General features: G+C 39.6%; 1 protein-coding gene across 2 annotated transcripts in view; it reads left to right on the top strand.

Annotated features, from left to right (window-relative positions):
* Positions 1-17,684, top strand: part of Slc12a2 (solute carrier family 12 member 2) — a 65,548-nt gene that overhangs the window by 11,838 nt on the left and 36,026 nt on the right. For both annotated transcript variants that reach the window (XM_029471904.2, XM_021150686.3), the window contains exons 2-10: positions 6,997-7,116; positions 8,104-8,179; positions 8,785-8,880; positions 10,018-10,157; positions 10,785-10,895; positions 12,168-12,276; positions 13,293-13,420; positions 13,505-13,589; positions 15,119-15,270. In XM_029471904.2, the coding sequence (XP_029327764.1) occupies positions 6,997-7,116; positions 8,104-8,179; positions 8,785-8,880; positions 10,018-10,157; positions 10,785-10,895; positions 12,168-12,276; positions 13,293-13,420; positions 13,505-13,589; positions 15,119-15,270 (1,017 nt within the window). The remainder of the gene's footprint in view (positions 1-6,996; positions 7,117-8,103; positions 8,180-8,784; positions 8,881-10,017; positions 10,158-10,784; positions 10,896-12,167; positions 12,277-13,292; positions 13,421-13,504; positions 13,590-15,118; positions 15,271-17,684) is intronic.

Raw genomic sequence — 17,684 nt, forward strand, 5'->3', positions numbered from 1 at the left:
ATTGTGACTAAAATCAAGACTTTTATTTCACAGCTAAAATATGAGAAAGGCTTTCAGTATAAAAATCCTTTGCCCTCTTTTATCATGGAAAGGAGTATTGAACATATCTTGCCATGTCAGGAGAATGTACTGTATGCTTTCTAGTACATGTAGTTTGACTTACTGAAAGTAAAAACCTTTTATATGCAACTTTCTTATTATCATTACTCATCTTCAATAAGTAGCCATCCTTGTGTATTTGTTAGATGAATGACTTTTATTGTCTTCTATTTTCTATGTAATGTATAAAACATTAGTTTACAATTCAGGTTTTTTTAATAGGTGATGCTAAAAGGAAAATGTGTTCTCTTAAATATCTCTTTGCCCCAAAGCAGGTTTGTTCTTTGTCCACATAACCCATCGTGAGTTGATCCATGTATATTCCAGCTGTGATCATTTGCAAGAGGAGTTGGGAGTGCTCAGGGTCTGCTTTTGATCCTCTCTTACTGGGATGGATCAGAGCTGCTAAGCAGGCACAGCAAGAGCAGAATTGACCAGAACCAATACATGTTGTGGTTCAGGGAAGCTGCTACCCTTACATAGGATCAGCTGGGTAAATTTTCTCTTTCCGAAGAGTAGTCTGGAATTAAAAAGCCAGGCCACTTAAGGATTGCTGTCCCGCTAAAATGCTGACTTAAAAAAATTGAAATGCCTAGCTGTAGACCTGAGTGTCACAATTGAAATGTGGCATTGATACTTTAATTATGGTTTTATAGTCATGGTGTGTCAGTTCAATTGCCCAAAGCTAGACCTCTCACCCATTTCATATATGTCTGTTGTGCTATGTAGAGTGCTTATGGCCTTCCAAGACATGGTGTTGGTGGCTAAGGATTATTCTCTCCATTTAGATGAGGAAACCAGTTCCAGGAGAGGAACTTTATTGAAAAGGTATGTAACCTTCGATAGGGTTAATAGTTATTGGAGGCTGCACTGAGTATGCAAGAAGTCTCCAGTGATGGTAGAGACTTGCCTTCTAATTGGCAAGAAAAAAAAAAAATCATACTTTAAGAGGGCTGGAAAGTACCCAGCATGATGACTGACAGTGTTACTCTCTATGTCTAAAGAATGAGTGAAATGATAGTGTTGTCATTTATGCCCAGAAACTGCCTTTCTAAGTGCCAGATCTGCAAAGCGTGGAAGAATGTCAGCATTGCTTCGGACTCCTGTTGCATATTGGCACCATTAAGGGGTTGGCCAATTTCCCTACTTAAAAGGTATTGATATTTGGATGGCCGTAAGTTACTCTGGAGACAGTGTCATGGTAGTTTCCTGAGCCCTGAAGACACACTTTAGTACAGCTTTGCCCCACTGTTCTTTAAAATGAAAGACAACTAAAGACCTTCCTTCCTCCCAGGTTGAAAGGTTTATTCAGTTTATTATCTGTGCCTTTTATGCCTAAAGTCACCAAGTACAGATACTTCTTACAAAAAGCAGGCTGAAGTTTGGCTAAAATGAGTTGATGATAATAAGCATTGGCCCAAGTCTACTTTAAAGTGTGCTCAGGGGCTGCACTCTCAGTCTTAAGGCCTCTCCAAGTGGGGGGTAGGGCATGTGACAAAAATCGTTTTGTAGGTGACTATGATGACCCATTTCTATAATCCAGCACGTGAGAGAATACAGTAAAAGGAAGGTTGAGTTTGAGGCCACCTTGGACCACATGGCCAGACCTTATCTCAAGAAACAAAAATCAACCCTGGTGGCTGCATAGTCCTCATTCCTTGGTATTAATATTTTTGTCCAGAGTTGAGATAAAGATTGTCTTATTCTTTTGTGTACATGTGGAGAAAACTTTTTGGACTTTATAACTGGGAGGTCCACAGAAGAGCTTCTAGCGTTTAAGCAGAAGTCGCCCAAGCATGGTGGTGTAGACCAGAGATTCCTCCACTCCGAGGCTGGGGAGCGGGAACAGGAGGTCAAGGTCATGCAGAAGAACAAAAGGAGCCCAGTGGAGTAGATTAGTGTGCATGCCTTAATAACTGCGTGTGTGTGTGTGTGTGTGCGGCGGTCCTCCCTTTATTGTGGGTTATAGTTGTTTGTGTAGCCCTGGCTGTCCTGGAACTCACTTTGTAGACCAGGCTGGCCTCGAACCCAGAAATCCGCCTGCCCCTGCCTCCCGAGTGCTGGGATTAAAGGTGTGCGCCACCACGCCCTGTGCGTGTTATAGTTGTAATTGAAGTGGTGTTAATAGTTGTAGTTAAAGTGGTGTTAAGGTTTTCAATTGTAATTCAGGGGAAAAGCCCTTGGGCATATATTTGTTCTTAGGTAAGGTTTTATTCATGACTTTTTAAAGAAATCTCGTTTTATTGTAGATTGTCTCTAAAATACACAGTGTTAGGAAGAATTAGCTCAATTTGTAGGAACTTTTGTGACTATTTTGTGGTAAATCTTAATATTGTAGATTGGGGCATTTTCTGTTATATGATGGAAAAAAAATCACTATGTCAAACTGATACCTTAATAAGGAATATTTTCTTTCAGAGCCAGTAGAATTGAAATATACATTAGTAAAACAAAAGACAAGTTGGTATTAGTAGAGTTTTTGTTCCTAAGATGTATACATCCAGGAATAAGTCTAAAATGTGTTTATATCTAAGGCATTTAAAAAAAATTCAATTTGGGGGCTAAGAAGGTAGCTGGGTGAGTAGCTCACCATTTGACCTTGAAGACCATACAAACCAGGCATGTTAATCTGTGTCTGAGAGGCAGGGACAGAACCCCTGGAGGCCTGTGAGCCAGCTGGCCTGGCCTGTGAAGCCGCAAACAAAGAGTCCCTGTCTCAAACAAGGTGGAAGGCAAAGATGGGCGCCCATATATACATACCCTAGTTTTGGCCCTGGTTGAAGGAGACCTTTGAATATGCAAGAAACAACCAAACCAAACCAAACAACCCCCCAAACCAAAACTCATCTAGTCTTAAAAAAAAAAAATCTTTTTCCTACTTCCTGCAAAGAATAACCATGGAAGCTTCTTCCATTCTTGTATTTTCTGTGTCCTCATGAAAGCACTCATCTGCAAACCCATGCTTCCTCTCTGTATGTTGCTCTTATTTTGTTTCCATGTATACATTCATCTACTGGTTGGTTGGTTGTCCTGGCTCCTCTTCTACATTCCATTCATGAATTTTTTTTTTTTAATTAGGTATTTTCCTCAATTATATTTCCAATGCTATCCAAAAAGTCCCCAATACACCCCCCCCCCTTCATGAAATTTTAAGGTGCCTTTTAGACTCTTGTCTCCTGGTCTACACAGTCTACTTGTGTCTTTTTCTAATTTCCTTTTAAATGGAATTTTGCTTTGTAGTCTAGGCTGACTGTAGATTAATAATCCTCTTGTAACCCGAGTGCTAGAATTATAAACATCCCTGCATATTCTTTTTTAGTTTAATATGACTCACTAGTAGGTCTGTTTCTTTTATGAGAAATTCTTGCAGTTAGGTGTAACTTACGTATGTCTTCCGTTTTTCCCCCATCTCTCCCTCTCTTAATTTATTTTCATTGCAATCCCAAACTCAGAATCCCTGTGCTACTTTCTGAAAGCTTATTTCCTTGAATAATACTAAATTTTATATACCTCATTAACAGCTCATTCAGTTGCATTTGCTTTTCCACCTGCTATTGTGAAAAAGATAGTAAATATTGAAGACATCATTTTTGTACTTTTGGCCTCATAGTTTATAACTGAACTTTTATTAACTTGTGATATATATATATATATATATATATATATATATATATATATGGATCGAGGGTAGATAGAATTTCTTTATTCCTTGGAAGCTCATATATTAAACAAATAACCCAAAGCTGAAGATGTAGCTCAGTAGTGGAGCCTTGTGAATACCCAGCACCACCAAAATAAAGGCTAGTTTCTTTTTATTTTTGGAGTCTAGTTTAGCTCTAACCTCAGTTTCATTACACTTTAGTCTGTTAATTCAGCCACAAATAGCACACTTGTTTAACTTTTGATGTTTGGTTGGTTGGATGGTCTTTGATCTGTCTTTTAGCCTTGGTTGGCCTGGTGTTGACTCTGCAGTCCATGCGTAAGATTCACAGCAGTCCTCCTGTGGCTCAGTGGGTAGCTCACCATTTGACCTTGAAGTATCCCTACAAACCAGGCACGTTAACCTGTGTCTCTGATATGAGTGTTCCTTGCTTGGGTGAGATGAGAGGCAGGAACAGAATCCCTGGAGACCTGTGAGCCAGCTAGCCTGTCCTGTGAAGCAGCAAGCAAAGTCCCTGTGTATGCACCATGTTACCTAGCTTTAGTTGTGTTTTGGAGATCAAGAACTAAAACTTTTTTAGTTGTTTTTTGGGTTGTTAGAGGATAATTAGGAAGGTAGATAATTTTTGTTGGCTATGATCACATCATTAGTTTATAAAGCAATATTTCATACAAGCTAGAAAATACTTGTTTCTCAAATAGTCATTTACAGTATTCACAGTATAGAGAGACCAGCATAATTGCTAGACCTTCAGCTCTGATGTGAAATTCTGATAAGCACCCACAGCAAACATTTTTGGATGCCTGCATACTTACACATTGTTGAAGACACCCACATTGCTATTTAGCTTTGGGAAAAGTAGCTGATTAGAAACACACATATTCAGTTTTCTTATGACAGAGATGGAAAGAGATGTCTTTTTTGTGTATATTACAGACTTTATATTCCAGAGTGAAAACTGGGGGAAAAAAGGTTAATAAATTGCCAGGCAGGCCTGGTTTTTGTGGTTTTATTTGAATAATTGAACAGCTAAGGGAGTTGGTGAAATTGGCTAAGAGTTTCTTTTTTCTGTTTGGAATCAGCATTGACCTCAGCTGTCTGGAAAGCATTTGCCAGCCATGTAAAGCCCGACTAGGATTGCGATTATGATGCACTGACATCTGGTCACCTTAAAGAAAAGCTACTTGTCTCTATTTCTGTTAAGGTTAAGTCTGCTGACGAGTTGTCGTCTTTACACCAGAGTCTATGTACATCTAACGATAATAGCTGTGTCTTGTTATCCGGTGTTGAGTACGGAGTAAAGATGTGAAGGTTTAACTTTAGACCGAGCACCTGTGTTCCAAGCCATCTCCTTTTACCCATCATGTTTTCATGAGGTCTTGTAATACTAGTTTGGAGATGTCAGGCCTGTGTTCCAATGAGAACTGAACAGATAGAGAATAAGAAACGAAGAGCTACAGAATTAGATATGGAACTTTAGCCCAGAAAGAGAAGTGAGACTGTACTCTGATTTGTGACAAGTCCACGGAGCTGATGACCAGGAGCAGGCAGGGTCAGTGTGGAAGTCATTCAGAGTGGATCTGGGGTCCTGTGACTCCTTCTGCATTGGTTGGTGGGGAAGAATTTTGAACAGGGAGATGGCTGCATATGCCTTGAATCCCATCACTCAGGCACAGGCAGCCAGATCTCTGAGATCAAGGCTGGCTTGCTCTAGAGCAAATTCCAAGACAGCCAGGGCTACACAGAAAGACCCTGTCTTGAAAAATTAAAAACAAACAAGCACATACACACAAATACTAAACAAAAAAAACCCAAACAAACAATCAGAAAAGGATTTTACATAGTTAATGTTGGTATTTCAGATGTGGGGAAGGGTATGGCAGCCAGATGATAGGATAGCCTGTGGTAAAGAGCCAAGGCCTGACTCTGTTTATCATCCATCTGTCCGTCCGTCGTCCATCCATCCATCCACCTACCCACCCACCCATCTGTCCGTCTGTCCCTCCCTCCATCCATCCATCCATCCGTCCATCTACCTACCCACACATCTGTCCGTCCGTCCGTCCCTCCATCCATCCATCCATCCATCCATCCATCCATCCATCCATCCATCCATCCATCCACCTACCCAGCCACCCGTCCGTCCATCCATCTGTCCGTCTATCCTTCCATCTGTGTGTCTGCCCTTATGTTCACCTGTCTGTCGGTCATCTTTGAGTTCTTACTGTATAGCTCAAGATTACCTAGAACTGGGACAGGCTGTCCTTGGAGTGTTAGGATTTCAGGACAACCCCACCATAACCCCTAGCAGCAGGCAGGCAGCAGTCACTGGATGCTCCACATACCACCAAAATGTAAACACATTCATTTTGTTATTTTCATTATTCAGACGTGATCATGCCATGTTGCCAGGGTGATACCCAGATTTTGAGCTCAAACAATCATCTAGTCTCCTTTCTGAGTGCTAGGCTATAGGTTTCTACCACTAGAGCTCATTTTTAAAGCTTGGGATCAATAAAGTGGATTTACTTCATAGAAACACTTAAAAATTACATTGCCTTTTACTTTGTTGCTTTGGTCTTTCTTAGGTAAAGTATTGTCTTTATTGTATTGAAATACTCGAGCCAGGCTATTCAGGAAGGAAAGCTTATTTGGCTCACAGTTGATTTCGAAAGCCCAGACAGCATGTCGTAGGCTTTGGTAAGAGCTTCCCCTGACTGTGTCACCTTATAGTGCAGTACAGCAGCAGGAGTATGTGCACATGTGAGCATGACACTAGGACACGTGCTTACAGAGCAGCTCCCTGGTGCTGTAGGGACCTTGAACTAGGACTCTCTCTTTGTGGGTCCACATCTCTAGTACCACTACAGTGGGTACTGTCAGTTCACGAACCTGTATGGGAATATACAGGTTTAGAAACTACGTGAATTGTCACGTCACTCTTGGAAGTTTTTATTATGCCATCCTACGTATGTTTGATCATGTTTATATATGTTTTTATCAAGTGATTCAAAATTATATCTAATTCTTTTTTAAAATTGTGTATTTTATGTGCACTGGTGTGAGGGTGCCAGATCCCTTGGAACTGGAGTTACAGACAGCTGTGAGCTGCCATGTGGTTGCTGGACATTGAACCCAGGTCCTTTGGAAGAGCAGACAGTACCCTTAACCACCAAGCCATTTCCCCAGTCCCCTATGTCTAATTCTTCTGCATTTATATTTCTTTCTGTTACCAGGAACCTTTTGAGGATGGCTTTGCGAATGGAGAAGAAAGTACTCCAACCAGAGATGCTGTGGTCGCATACACTGCCGAAAGTAAAGGAGTTGTAAAGTTTGGCTGGATCAAGGGTGTATTAGTATGTATGCATAGATTCCCTCTGGCTACAGTCCTTCTGTGGACTAGAAAACTTAGTTGATATTCTCAAAAGAATTATTGTTTTTCTGCTTTAACAATTTGCTTGTGAGTACTATGGAAGGCCCAGTTAATACCTTGTGTCTTTCTTTCTTTCTTTCTTTCTTTCTTTCTTTCTTTCTTTCTTTCTTTCTTTCTTTCTTTCTTTTAAGGGTAGAAATGTTAATTATACACATCATCTGAATAGAAATTGTAAAGTTACAAATTATAATTTTTGGTAGAATGGGTCTTGCTATGTAGCCCTGGTTGGCCTAGAATATGCAAAGTATACTGGGCAGGCCTTGAACTTTGTGGTCAGTGTTTTTATTTCTGCTTTCTAAGGGCTGAATCAGTTGCAACAATACATAGACAGGAACTCAGAATAAAAAGTTACCATGTTCAAGTTGTGAGAGTATCACACTCAGTTTACAATGTTTAAAAATGGTGTGACCACTGACATGTGTGTTGGTGTGTGTGCAGTATTTAACTCTGCCTTAACACTATGACAGATGTTATGAATACACATACAAAACATACAAAGGAAGATTGTTGTAGTCTTATCCAGGCCTGGTGGCATAGGCCTTTACCTCCAGCAGTTGAAAGCAGAGGCGGGGGATATCTGAGTTCAAGGCTAATCTGGTCTGTAGTGAATTCCAGGACAACCAGGCTATACAGAAAAATTCTGTCTGAAAAATAAAAATCATAACAAATAAGTGTTAAAATCTTAAAATCTTACATAGTTGTTGTGTTTCTGACATGTCTGGTGAACACATTTACATTGCACTTACATCAGCTAGCCATAAGCTTTCAGCCCCTTAGACAAACGTAAGGCTATTGCATTTCAAAACACCTGTGGCTTCAAGTGCATTTTATTTTTGACTTGTTTAATATTTATTGCTGTATCGTGTCTTAATTGCATTGTTTATCTCTGATGTGACCTTTTCTCTCCCAGGTCCGCTGCATGTTAAACATTTGGGGTGTGATGCTCTTTATTAGATTGTCATGGATCGTGGGTCAAGCTGGAATAGGTAAGGCGAGCTTTACACACTTGATCTCTGTCTGAAATAGTTGTTGCCTTTCTACAACTGCTGACTGAGTTGTGTTGCCCTTTAGGTAGATTGCTACCATAATTGGCTTCCATAGTTTTGATTTTCTCAAAAATGAGATTAAAATTAGATAATTTATTGCCTGTGCCTTAGTTACTTATCTATTTCCATGAAGAAATATCATGACCAAGGCAGCTAATAAAAGAAAGCATTTAATTGAGGGCTTGGTTATCGTTTTGGAGAGTGAGCCCATGACCTTGATGGTGGGGAACATGGCAGCAAGCATGACCTGGGGCAGTGGCTGAGCTTACATTACATGATTCACATGCAGAGCACATTGAGAGTGAGACCTTAAAGCCCATCCCCAGTGACACATTTCCTCCAACAAGCCCACATCTGCTAACCCTTCCCACATAGTCCACCAACTAGAAACCAAACATTTAGATATGCGAGCCTGTAGGGGCCTTTCTCATTCAATACAGCAGACCATGCTGTTACTTCAGTGTTGAGCCAGCCCAGCCAGTTGTAGGTAGTGCCACATTTAGGGGTATAAGGTTCTTAGTTGGTTTGTTTTTTCTCTTTTAAAGGTCTGTCTGTCGTTGTAATAGCAATGGCCACTGTTGTGACAACTATCACAGGATTGTCTACTTCAGCAATAGCTACCAATGGGTTCGTGAGAGGAGGTGAGCCCAGCTGGTCCAGGCCCTACCTGAAAGACACGTCCATGCTTTTTAAGTTACTGCGTCTCCCTTAGTGCCTTTCCCTGGCCTGTAAATCCCATTGGTGTTTCTGAGAGCTTGCACTTGGCAGACTGCTAGAGTCCTGTGGATTCTGCCCTTAAATACTGCGGCTTCTCAGTCCCATCACTCAGACCCGCATTCTGGCATTGTACTGACCAGCCTCTTCCTGTCTTCAGCTGAGTAACAGATGGCAAAAGTAGATGACAGCCACCGCCACCCTTTAAAATGACCGCTGTGTAAGCTCTAGTTTTTGAACTTCCACCTGAAATTAGTATGAACTTGCCTGCTCCGCGGGGTAGGTGCAGTGTGTCTCACCTGTACTTCAGTCAGCCAGAGAGTTGCTGAGCACCTTTTGGCACTTGGCACATGCTGGGTTGGTAACTGCATTGGGCACGGTCCAGTGTGGTTAAGACTTAAGGTCATATAGTAGTAGTAGCCACCTAAAGGCTGGGAGTGATGCCATGGTTTTGACATACATGATCTTGAATGCATCATTGCTGTTGACTTTCATTGCTTATATGACTAATGAGACCAGAAAGGAAACAGTTATATTTACATTTTAGCAAAATTTAATCTGGAAAAAGATTGTGCTGCTTGGTCTCATGTCTAAATGAGAATTTAGTTTTGGTTTTTTTTTTTCTGAAATTATTGGAAACCTCCTTATTTGGTTATCAGTAAAGCCAAAACACTGAAATTGAGGAAAACTTGACATTTTGTTACATGTGACAAAAAGTACTACATTAGTAAAATGAGTTTATCACTGGTGGTCAGCTTGTTTTGTCTTTATTCCATTGTTTAGCTGTGGATTACTGGTATTACCAAGCATGAAGTACCATAGTTTCTTTCTATGATAGGGACATTTCTTCTAATCATAAGCTTTAAATGAGTTACAGAAGTCCAAAGTTCCTGTTTTATTAAGGCAGTTTTCACTGCAATACGTCCTGTAAACACAGCATCTCAGATACCAGTCTTTCTGAAAATACATTCACCTACTTGGCTGAATCTGCTCTGCGACTTCCTTGGTATAATTGGAAGATCTAGTGGTATTAAAACCCTGACAGTTTTCTATCTTTTTCTTAGGAGGAGCGTACTATTTAATCTCTAGAAGTCTAGGGCCGGAATTTGGTGGTGCAATTGGCTTGATCTTTGCTTTTGCCAATGCGGTGGCCGTTGCTATGTATGTTGTTGGGTTTGCAGAGACCGTGGTGGAGCTGCTTAAGGTAATGGACCTGTCATTCATTTGCCAGCTCTTCACGGAGATGATACATGCACACACCTGAACCCATATGTGAGCTATAAAACATGCTATCTACATTACTAACACTTACTGTGCGGTTTTGACACTAGCATGGGGGTTTATTCTCTATCCCTCTTATATCATAAAAGACCATTAAAGCATAAGCTCACTAATTATATCAAACACAGAATACATTTCTGATAATGTCACATTATAAAACCTAACAGTACTGGTCAGATTATAATTTTCTTGGTTGGTAATTCCTTTTTTGATTTATTGGTTCCATATCAGATATACCAGTAATAGTAATTTAATAAGGCATTAGATAGCTAAGATATTAGTTGAACAACAACTAATAGTAATTAGTATTTTTCTCTCTCTTTTTTTTCTTTTATTTCTTTTGATTTTTGAGACAGAGTCTTGCAGTGTAGCTGGCAAGGAGCTTGTAGTGTAAACCAGGCTAGCCTTGAAACTTTGATAGTTCTGCCTCTGCCTTCCAAGTATTGGGAACACAAACATGTGTCATTATACCTACTCTGTCCATGGCTTTAGTGAGCAGGGATGCAGTGTCTATATGTAAAGAGCTGTTCTTTGTATTTCTCCTTTGTAGGAACATTCCATACTTATGATAGATGAAATCAATGATATCCGGATTATTGGAGCCATTACAGTAGTGATTCTTCTGGGCATCTCAGTGGCTGGAATGGAGTGGGAAGCAAAGGTGAGCCGTGACTGAGATGGATCTGTCAGCACTTAGTCCACACAGCCAGTGCTCTAGGAAACTCAAACTGTGATGTATTCAGACTCTAGTGGAAAAAGTGGCCATTTTTATCAAAATTTATGATATATAAGTATTGGCATTTATATTTGAAGATAGCCCATTTTTTTTTGTTTTTTTTTTGTTGTTGTTGTTTTTTTGAGACAGGGTTTCTCAGTAGCCCTGGCTGTCCTGGAACTCACTCTGTAGACCAGGCTGGCCTCAAACTCAGAAATCCGCCTGTCTCTGTCTCCCAAGTGCCGGGACTAAAGGCGTGCGCCACCACGCCCGGTTGATAGCCCATTTTAAATCCATTTTAAAAAACACTGCTTCCCTCTTTGTATGCTTGTTTTTGAGTGCTTAAGAGTTGAGCCCAAGGCCCCTTGTGTGGTAGGCATTCTGTCTACCACTGAGTGTATCCCAGACTTTCATTTACTTACAACTGTAAAAATTGACTTTATTGAAAAAGGTTATAATTTCATCCTTCTTGGGCCATGATTAATGTGTAAGAAGTTCTTGCTGGAGCAGCAAGACAGTGCTTGCTATGGAAGGGAAGCCCTGTGGTCTGAGCTGGATCTGAGATGGAAGGAAAGATCCAACTTCCTAAAGTGTCCTCTGAGCGCCACACACATGCAGTGGCACAGGTGTCTCCATTTCCATAATAATCATATTTTTAAATACTCCCTGAGTTCCCCATTGGCATTTCTTCTGTTTTCCTTCTTTCTTAGAACAGTTGCAGACAGATACAGCGTTATGTTTTGGCCTGATATAAAACTTGTGCTGACAACAAACATGTTCTTTACCATCCCAAGATGGTAGTCTGTGCAGGGAGGTATGGAGAGTTGTATAGAATGAAAAGCCTGTGGCTCGGGTGGGGATTTGCCCGTCTTTAGGACTTGTTTTGGAAACGGGTGGCGTGGCTCTATCCATACTGGAACATTCTCAGTTTTGCCTGAGGCAGGGTCTCACTACCAATCTCAGAGCTGGGACTAGTCACAGACTGTGATCCTCTGTCTGCAGACTATCTGACAAGTGGAACCTTCAGGCTCACGGCACTGCATCTAGCTTTACTACAGTTCTTTAAGAGCTGTTATTCATGTAACAGCACTTATTGAGTACCTACTGAATAGTTTGCATTCTTTAAGACATGAGGTAGAAGGACAGAATAGGACAGATTACCTGTGTGATGGAAGTAAGCACAGGAGACAGGTCGTGATGTTTTGTTTGAAACCCCAGGCTCAGATTGTGCTGCTGGTGATTCTTCTCCTGGCCATCGCCGACTTCGTCATAGGAACATTTATCTCACTGGAGAGCAAGAAGCCCAAGGGTTTCTTCGGCTATAAATGTAAGTAAAAAGATGGAATACTTTCTTAAGTGCAAATTACAGCACTGTGCTGTTAACTAAATTTAGTTCATTTTAGGTAATTTATACTGTAATTATGTTTGGTCTGGTGATTCACTCTAATTAATAATTCAGGTTTTGCCCTCTTTATATATAGGTTGTACAATTAGAGTAAAATCACTCTCATTTTTATCTTTTGTGTTTGAATATTAACAGCAGCAGGGGGTAGAATGTAGCGAAGCAGCTTTACTGAGGAGGAGGCACCAGCCTGGCTCTGCTGTGTCTCCAGTTTTGTGTTTCTTGGTACTGGGAATGTGAAAAGTATCTTTAGGGGATTTTATTGTTGCACACACATCACTCTAAAATGTCTACGATGTCATCGGACTGCATAAAGTTACAGAACCTGGTATTTATATTGTCTATCATTAACCAAAATTTTACTTGCTATGTGACATTTTAAACATAACAGTTTAACAGTGCTATTGATTGTGAAAGCAGACAGAAGTTGCAAAAATCATGACTTTTAATCTCTAAATTCTTCAGCTTCTATCTACATAGGGAAATGGCACTTTAGGAAACGTACCTTTGGTCTGATGCACGAATGCACAGGTGTTTGTCAGTCTTCACGGGCCTCCTAATAGCAACAGCTGGTTTTTCAGTCCAGGCTCAGTTGCATTAAGTTGTTTGCTTTTCCTGTTTAAAACAAAACAAAACCACAGCTCATTATGTAATCTTCATCTCATTCAGCCTTTTTGTGTTCTGTGATGCTGACACTTTTCAGGAGTTCCTTAAAGTACTAGTAAGAGGTGCCAAAAAAGTAGGATATAACAAAGATTAGCTCACCATGTGACTACCAACAGTTCCTTCACACCGGAAAACAGGAACACTGATACCCAAATTAGCATAAAAAGTAAGAATGAGCAATTGTGTGCAGACCATCTATACTGATTACTCTTGACCTAAGTTATTTTGCTCTTACTTACTGTCTAGTAATTGCTAAAATATTTTGTCTTCTGTAGCTGAAATATTTAACGAGAACTTTGGGCCGGATTTTCGAGAAGAAGAGACTTTCTTCTCTGTATTTGCCATCTTTTTTCCTGCTGCAACTGGTATTCTAGCTGGAGCAAATATCTCAGGTGATCTTGCAGTAAGTATTAGAAGTACTGTAAAAAATATGCTATGCGTGCATTTGTTTTTAAAGATAGACTAAAAATGTCTTCTTGTCTTTCAGGATCCTCAGTCAGCCATACCCAAAGGGACACTCTTAGCCATTTTGATCACTACAGTGGTTTACATAGGAATTGCAGTGTCTGTGGGTAAATAGCTGTTGTTTCTTTATGCGTCTCAGGAAGTTTGTGATGTTCATAGCATAAGTATTATTACAGCATTTTCTGCCTTTACTATTCCATTATTTTTTGGTTAAAAAAGTTATAGAATTCATTGCTTTGTTAAGTTAGTTATTGTTATTACTCTTTAATATTAAATAAAGTTTTAAAGAATTGGAAAGCCCAGACAATCATTTGAACCCTATTCTGCATGTATCTAATTCATTTTCAAACAAAATTATAAGTTTTGAATTTATTAGTTTCATGATCAGATGTTTCCATGCATATTCAGTAAAAATACTGTAATTTTGCCACATTTAAAAATTGTTTTGTTCAGAAGTAGCAACAGAACTCTATTTTCAAGTTTTATAGCTATCTCTTAGTGTAATTTTGAAATTTAACTGAACAAAAGCTAGAAATGCTAACTGATGGGCCAAATTGCCTTTTAAAAATGATTTTTGGATATGATATGTTCTTTTTTTTCTTATTCTTTAATTTTTTTTTACACTCCAGTCTTTATCCCCCTCCCAGTCCTTCCTCTGACTGTCTCACATCCCATACCTCTTCTCCTATATAACATATTCTTAATACATAATTCTTAAATTTGTTTGAGAAAACAGGTATGTATATAAGCATACTTGTTTAACAAAGTTTATGTTTCCCTAAAACTTTCAAGGATGCTTATATTATGTAGCTGAACTAAATAAAATTAGTTTTTAATTTAAGTAATGGAGTAACTGATTATGTTCCAACTTTTAAAATAATTTATTGCCAAGGAGACATGTCTGACATGTCTGACCCTCTAGTTGTTGGACCTCATGCTATCTTCATTCCATCTGTGCTAAGTAAGCAGTGGCTGCCCCTTCTGTGCTCAGGAGGGGCCAGCGAAAGCTCTGTACCATGGTTTTGTGACTAGTTCAGACCAACAGAACCTTTATCACCCAAAAATGTCAGGCATTGCCACACTGAGTGATCCTCTTGCTCAGGTGCAGCCAGCCACACTGTGTGTGACCCTCATGCTCAGTAGACAGAAGCAGGATTCTCCCTTAAGTGTGCCCAGCCAAGCATAGGCAGCGACTGTCTCCAAAAGAAGCCAGGCACAGGACATGAAAGTGTGACTGCACGTGAGCTGATGGAGTCCAGGGCTCTTGTCTCTCTCCAGTCCTGAAAGGTCTCAGGTGCATGTAGAGGGAAAGGTGCCTTTGCCAGCATGGGTGAAAGACAGAGGGAAACAAAAGCAGCCAAGTGCTCTGTAGCCTATCCAGGCATTGAAATGTTTGTACAAGGTTTTCCTGCATTTGTGGAAACACTTTAAAAAAAAATTAGAAGTTTAAGTTCATTACTTAAATTTCAGTCACCTCCAAACTTCTCTTACCTCATTGAGAGTAAAGATATGTATAAGTGCAGCGTATGCTATTGTGAGTGTGTACCTAGACAGTACTGTGACTTCTCCATGAATGGATGAATAATTGTAAGAGGAGTGCACGTATGACTTACTCTCATTGTTACTTGTGCTTCAGGTTCCTGTGTTGTTCGGGATGCCACTGGCAATGTTAATGATACCATTACAACAGAGCTGACAAACTGTACTTCTGCAGCCTGCAAACTAAACTTTGACTTTTCTTATTGTGAGAGCAATACTTGTTCTTTCGGGCTAATGAACAACTTTCAGGTGAGCATTGAGTTTATATTATATACACATTCTGTATTTAGGGATTAGACCACCTGATATCTGGCCATTCAGAATGTCCGTATACATTTGGGGAGATGGTTGTTACTTTCTGCCCCTCCTAAACCCTGTTGTTACTAACTAGGCAAATGGAAAAACACCGAGGAGTAAATTCTAAACTATTCAGGAATAAAACACAGCCCTTGACACTTAGACTTTTCTAGTAGTGTACAGTGCGTATACATGTAGCCTATGGGTTTACTATTTTATACTAGTTTAGAAAACCATGAAACAAGCATCCTTCATAAAAGTCATTTTGTCTGGTCTGTTTCTGGGTTCTGTCTGCTCTATACCATTGAGCTTTGGGTCTGTTTGTTCATCAGTGTTCGTCCTGATTCATGTAGTTAGTATATAGTAAGTCCTGAAGTCAGATTAACTTCTTCCAAACTAGTTCTAGCAATTTTAGCTTCCTAGTAATTAGTAGTACGCTCATTGTTTCTGTATAAATAAACTGTTAGGATACACTAATCAATAGAGTTGGGTACGTGGCTTGTTGGTAGGTGCTCGTCTAGCATTCACAAAGCTCTGGTCTCAGTCCTTAGCAGCACACAAGCAGAGTGAAGTGGCACGTGCCTGTAATCCCAGCATTTGGGAAGTAGGATAGGAGGATCACAGCTTCAGTCATCCTTAGTTATGTAGCAAGTTTTGAGATCAACTTTGACTACATGATACCTTTTCTCAATGTGTGTGTGTGTTAATATTTAGGTACTAATAGTAATACTAATTGATTAGGTATGGTCTGTGGAGGTGCATGCTGTACCAAACCATCATTTAACAAGAGAATTTTATTTTGAATAGATGCATAAAAGTTAGAGAATTAAATTTTTGGAGACTGCTATTCTTTATTATTTACCTCTGTGTGTGTATGTGTGTGTGTGTGTGTGTGTATATATATATATATATATATATATATATATATATACACATACATATACATATACATATATATGAGGACTGAGGAAATGGCTTAGTTGGAACACATGAACATGAGTTTGCTTCCCTGAAGGCATGTAAAAAACCTAGTGTAGTTGTGTACGCTTGTTGTCTCGGAGCCACGGAGGGAAGACTACTAAGTGCTTGGGCCTTCCTGGCAGAAAGCCCAGCTCTTCCGATGCACATTGCAGGCCGGTGTTGAGATTGCCTGGAGAAAAGGGGACAGTGCCTGAGGAAGGACACCCAGGGCTGTTCTTGGAAAAGATAGCATAACGAAGTGAAGCTTTAGTTGTCAGATATATCAGTCTTAGAACATAACAAACACATACAAACACATACATATAGATTTAAGAGGGTAATACAAATAATAATTGTGTATGTATATATATATATATATATATATATATATATATACATATATATATGGGTTTCTATAGATCCCAAGTAAAAAAATAAACATTTTGTTACCAATCCATAATTAAAAGGGTCGTGAGAGTCTGCATATTGTTAGGACTTACATCACTATTTACAATGTGTAAATATTTATAATACAACTTTATAAATAAAGTTTCTAAATAAAGTGTACTTTGATGACATTTAATATTCCATTGTATAGTTTCAAGCAGTTTATTTGTAGTTAGTAAGTGTTGGATTCAGTTATATGATACAAATTTGTATTTTCTAGTCCCAAGATTTGGCAATATGGTAAAAATAAAAACGTTCATGCAGCTGGGAGTGGTGGCGCACGCCTTTAATCCCAGCACTTGGGAGGCAGAGGCAGGTGGACTTCTGAGTTGGAGGCCAGCCTGGTCTACAGAGTGAGTTCCAGGACAGCCAGGGCTACACAGAGAAACCCTGTCTAAAAAAAAAAAAAAAAGATACAAACATTGGCCTCTACCCAGTGACTTAAGTGCTAGTCAGATTTCTGTGTTTCCTGGAAATACAAAGCTGTGTTCTTTATGATCTTTCTTACAGACACATTTGAGTCAAGCTCTGTGTTAATTTAAATAAGGAAAACTTATAAAAAAAAATGCTGTGGGAAAAAATACACAATGCTGGTGATGGGGCAATCCTGTACAAATCCTGTGCTATTTATAAAGTGAGCATTGTCAACAGAGTATAAATAACTAAGCAGTCTGTAAGTTACATGTCACCTTAGTGTTCTGGTGCTTGGAAGAGACACTGTGACCAAGGCAACATTTATAAAGGAAAGTGTTTAATAGTTGGCTCTTGACGTAGTATTGACTGATTCAGAGACTTAATCCATTATCATTGTGGTGACCAGGCAGGCATGTTGCTAGAGAAGTAGCTGAGAGATTGAATTCCAGACCTTCAGACAGCAGGCAGAGAGAGACAGACTCTGGGACTAGGTAGGGTTTTGAAACCTAAATCCCACCCCAGCAACACACGGCTTCCCAAAAGGA

Source organism: Mus caroli, unplaced genomic scaffold (assembly GCF_978045245.1).
Source record: "Mus caroli unplaced genomic scaffold, Mus_caroli_1 scaffold_19, whole genome shotgun sequence".
NCBI lineage: Eukaryota > Metazoa > Chordata > Mammalia > Rodentia > Muridae > Mus > Mus caroli.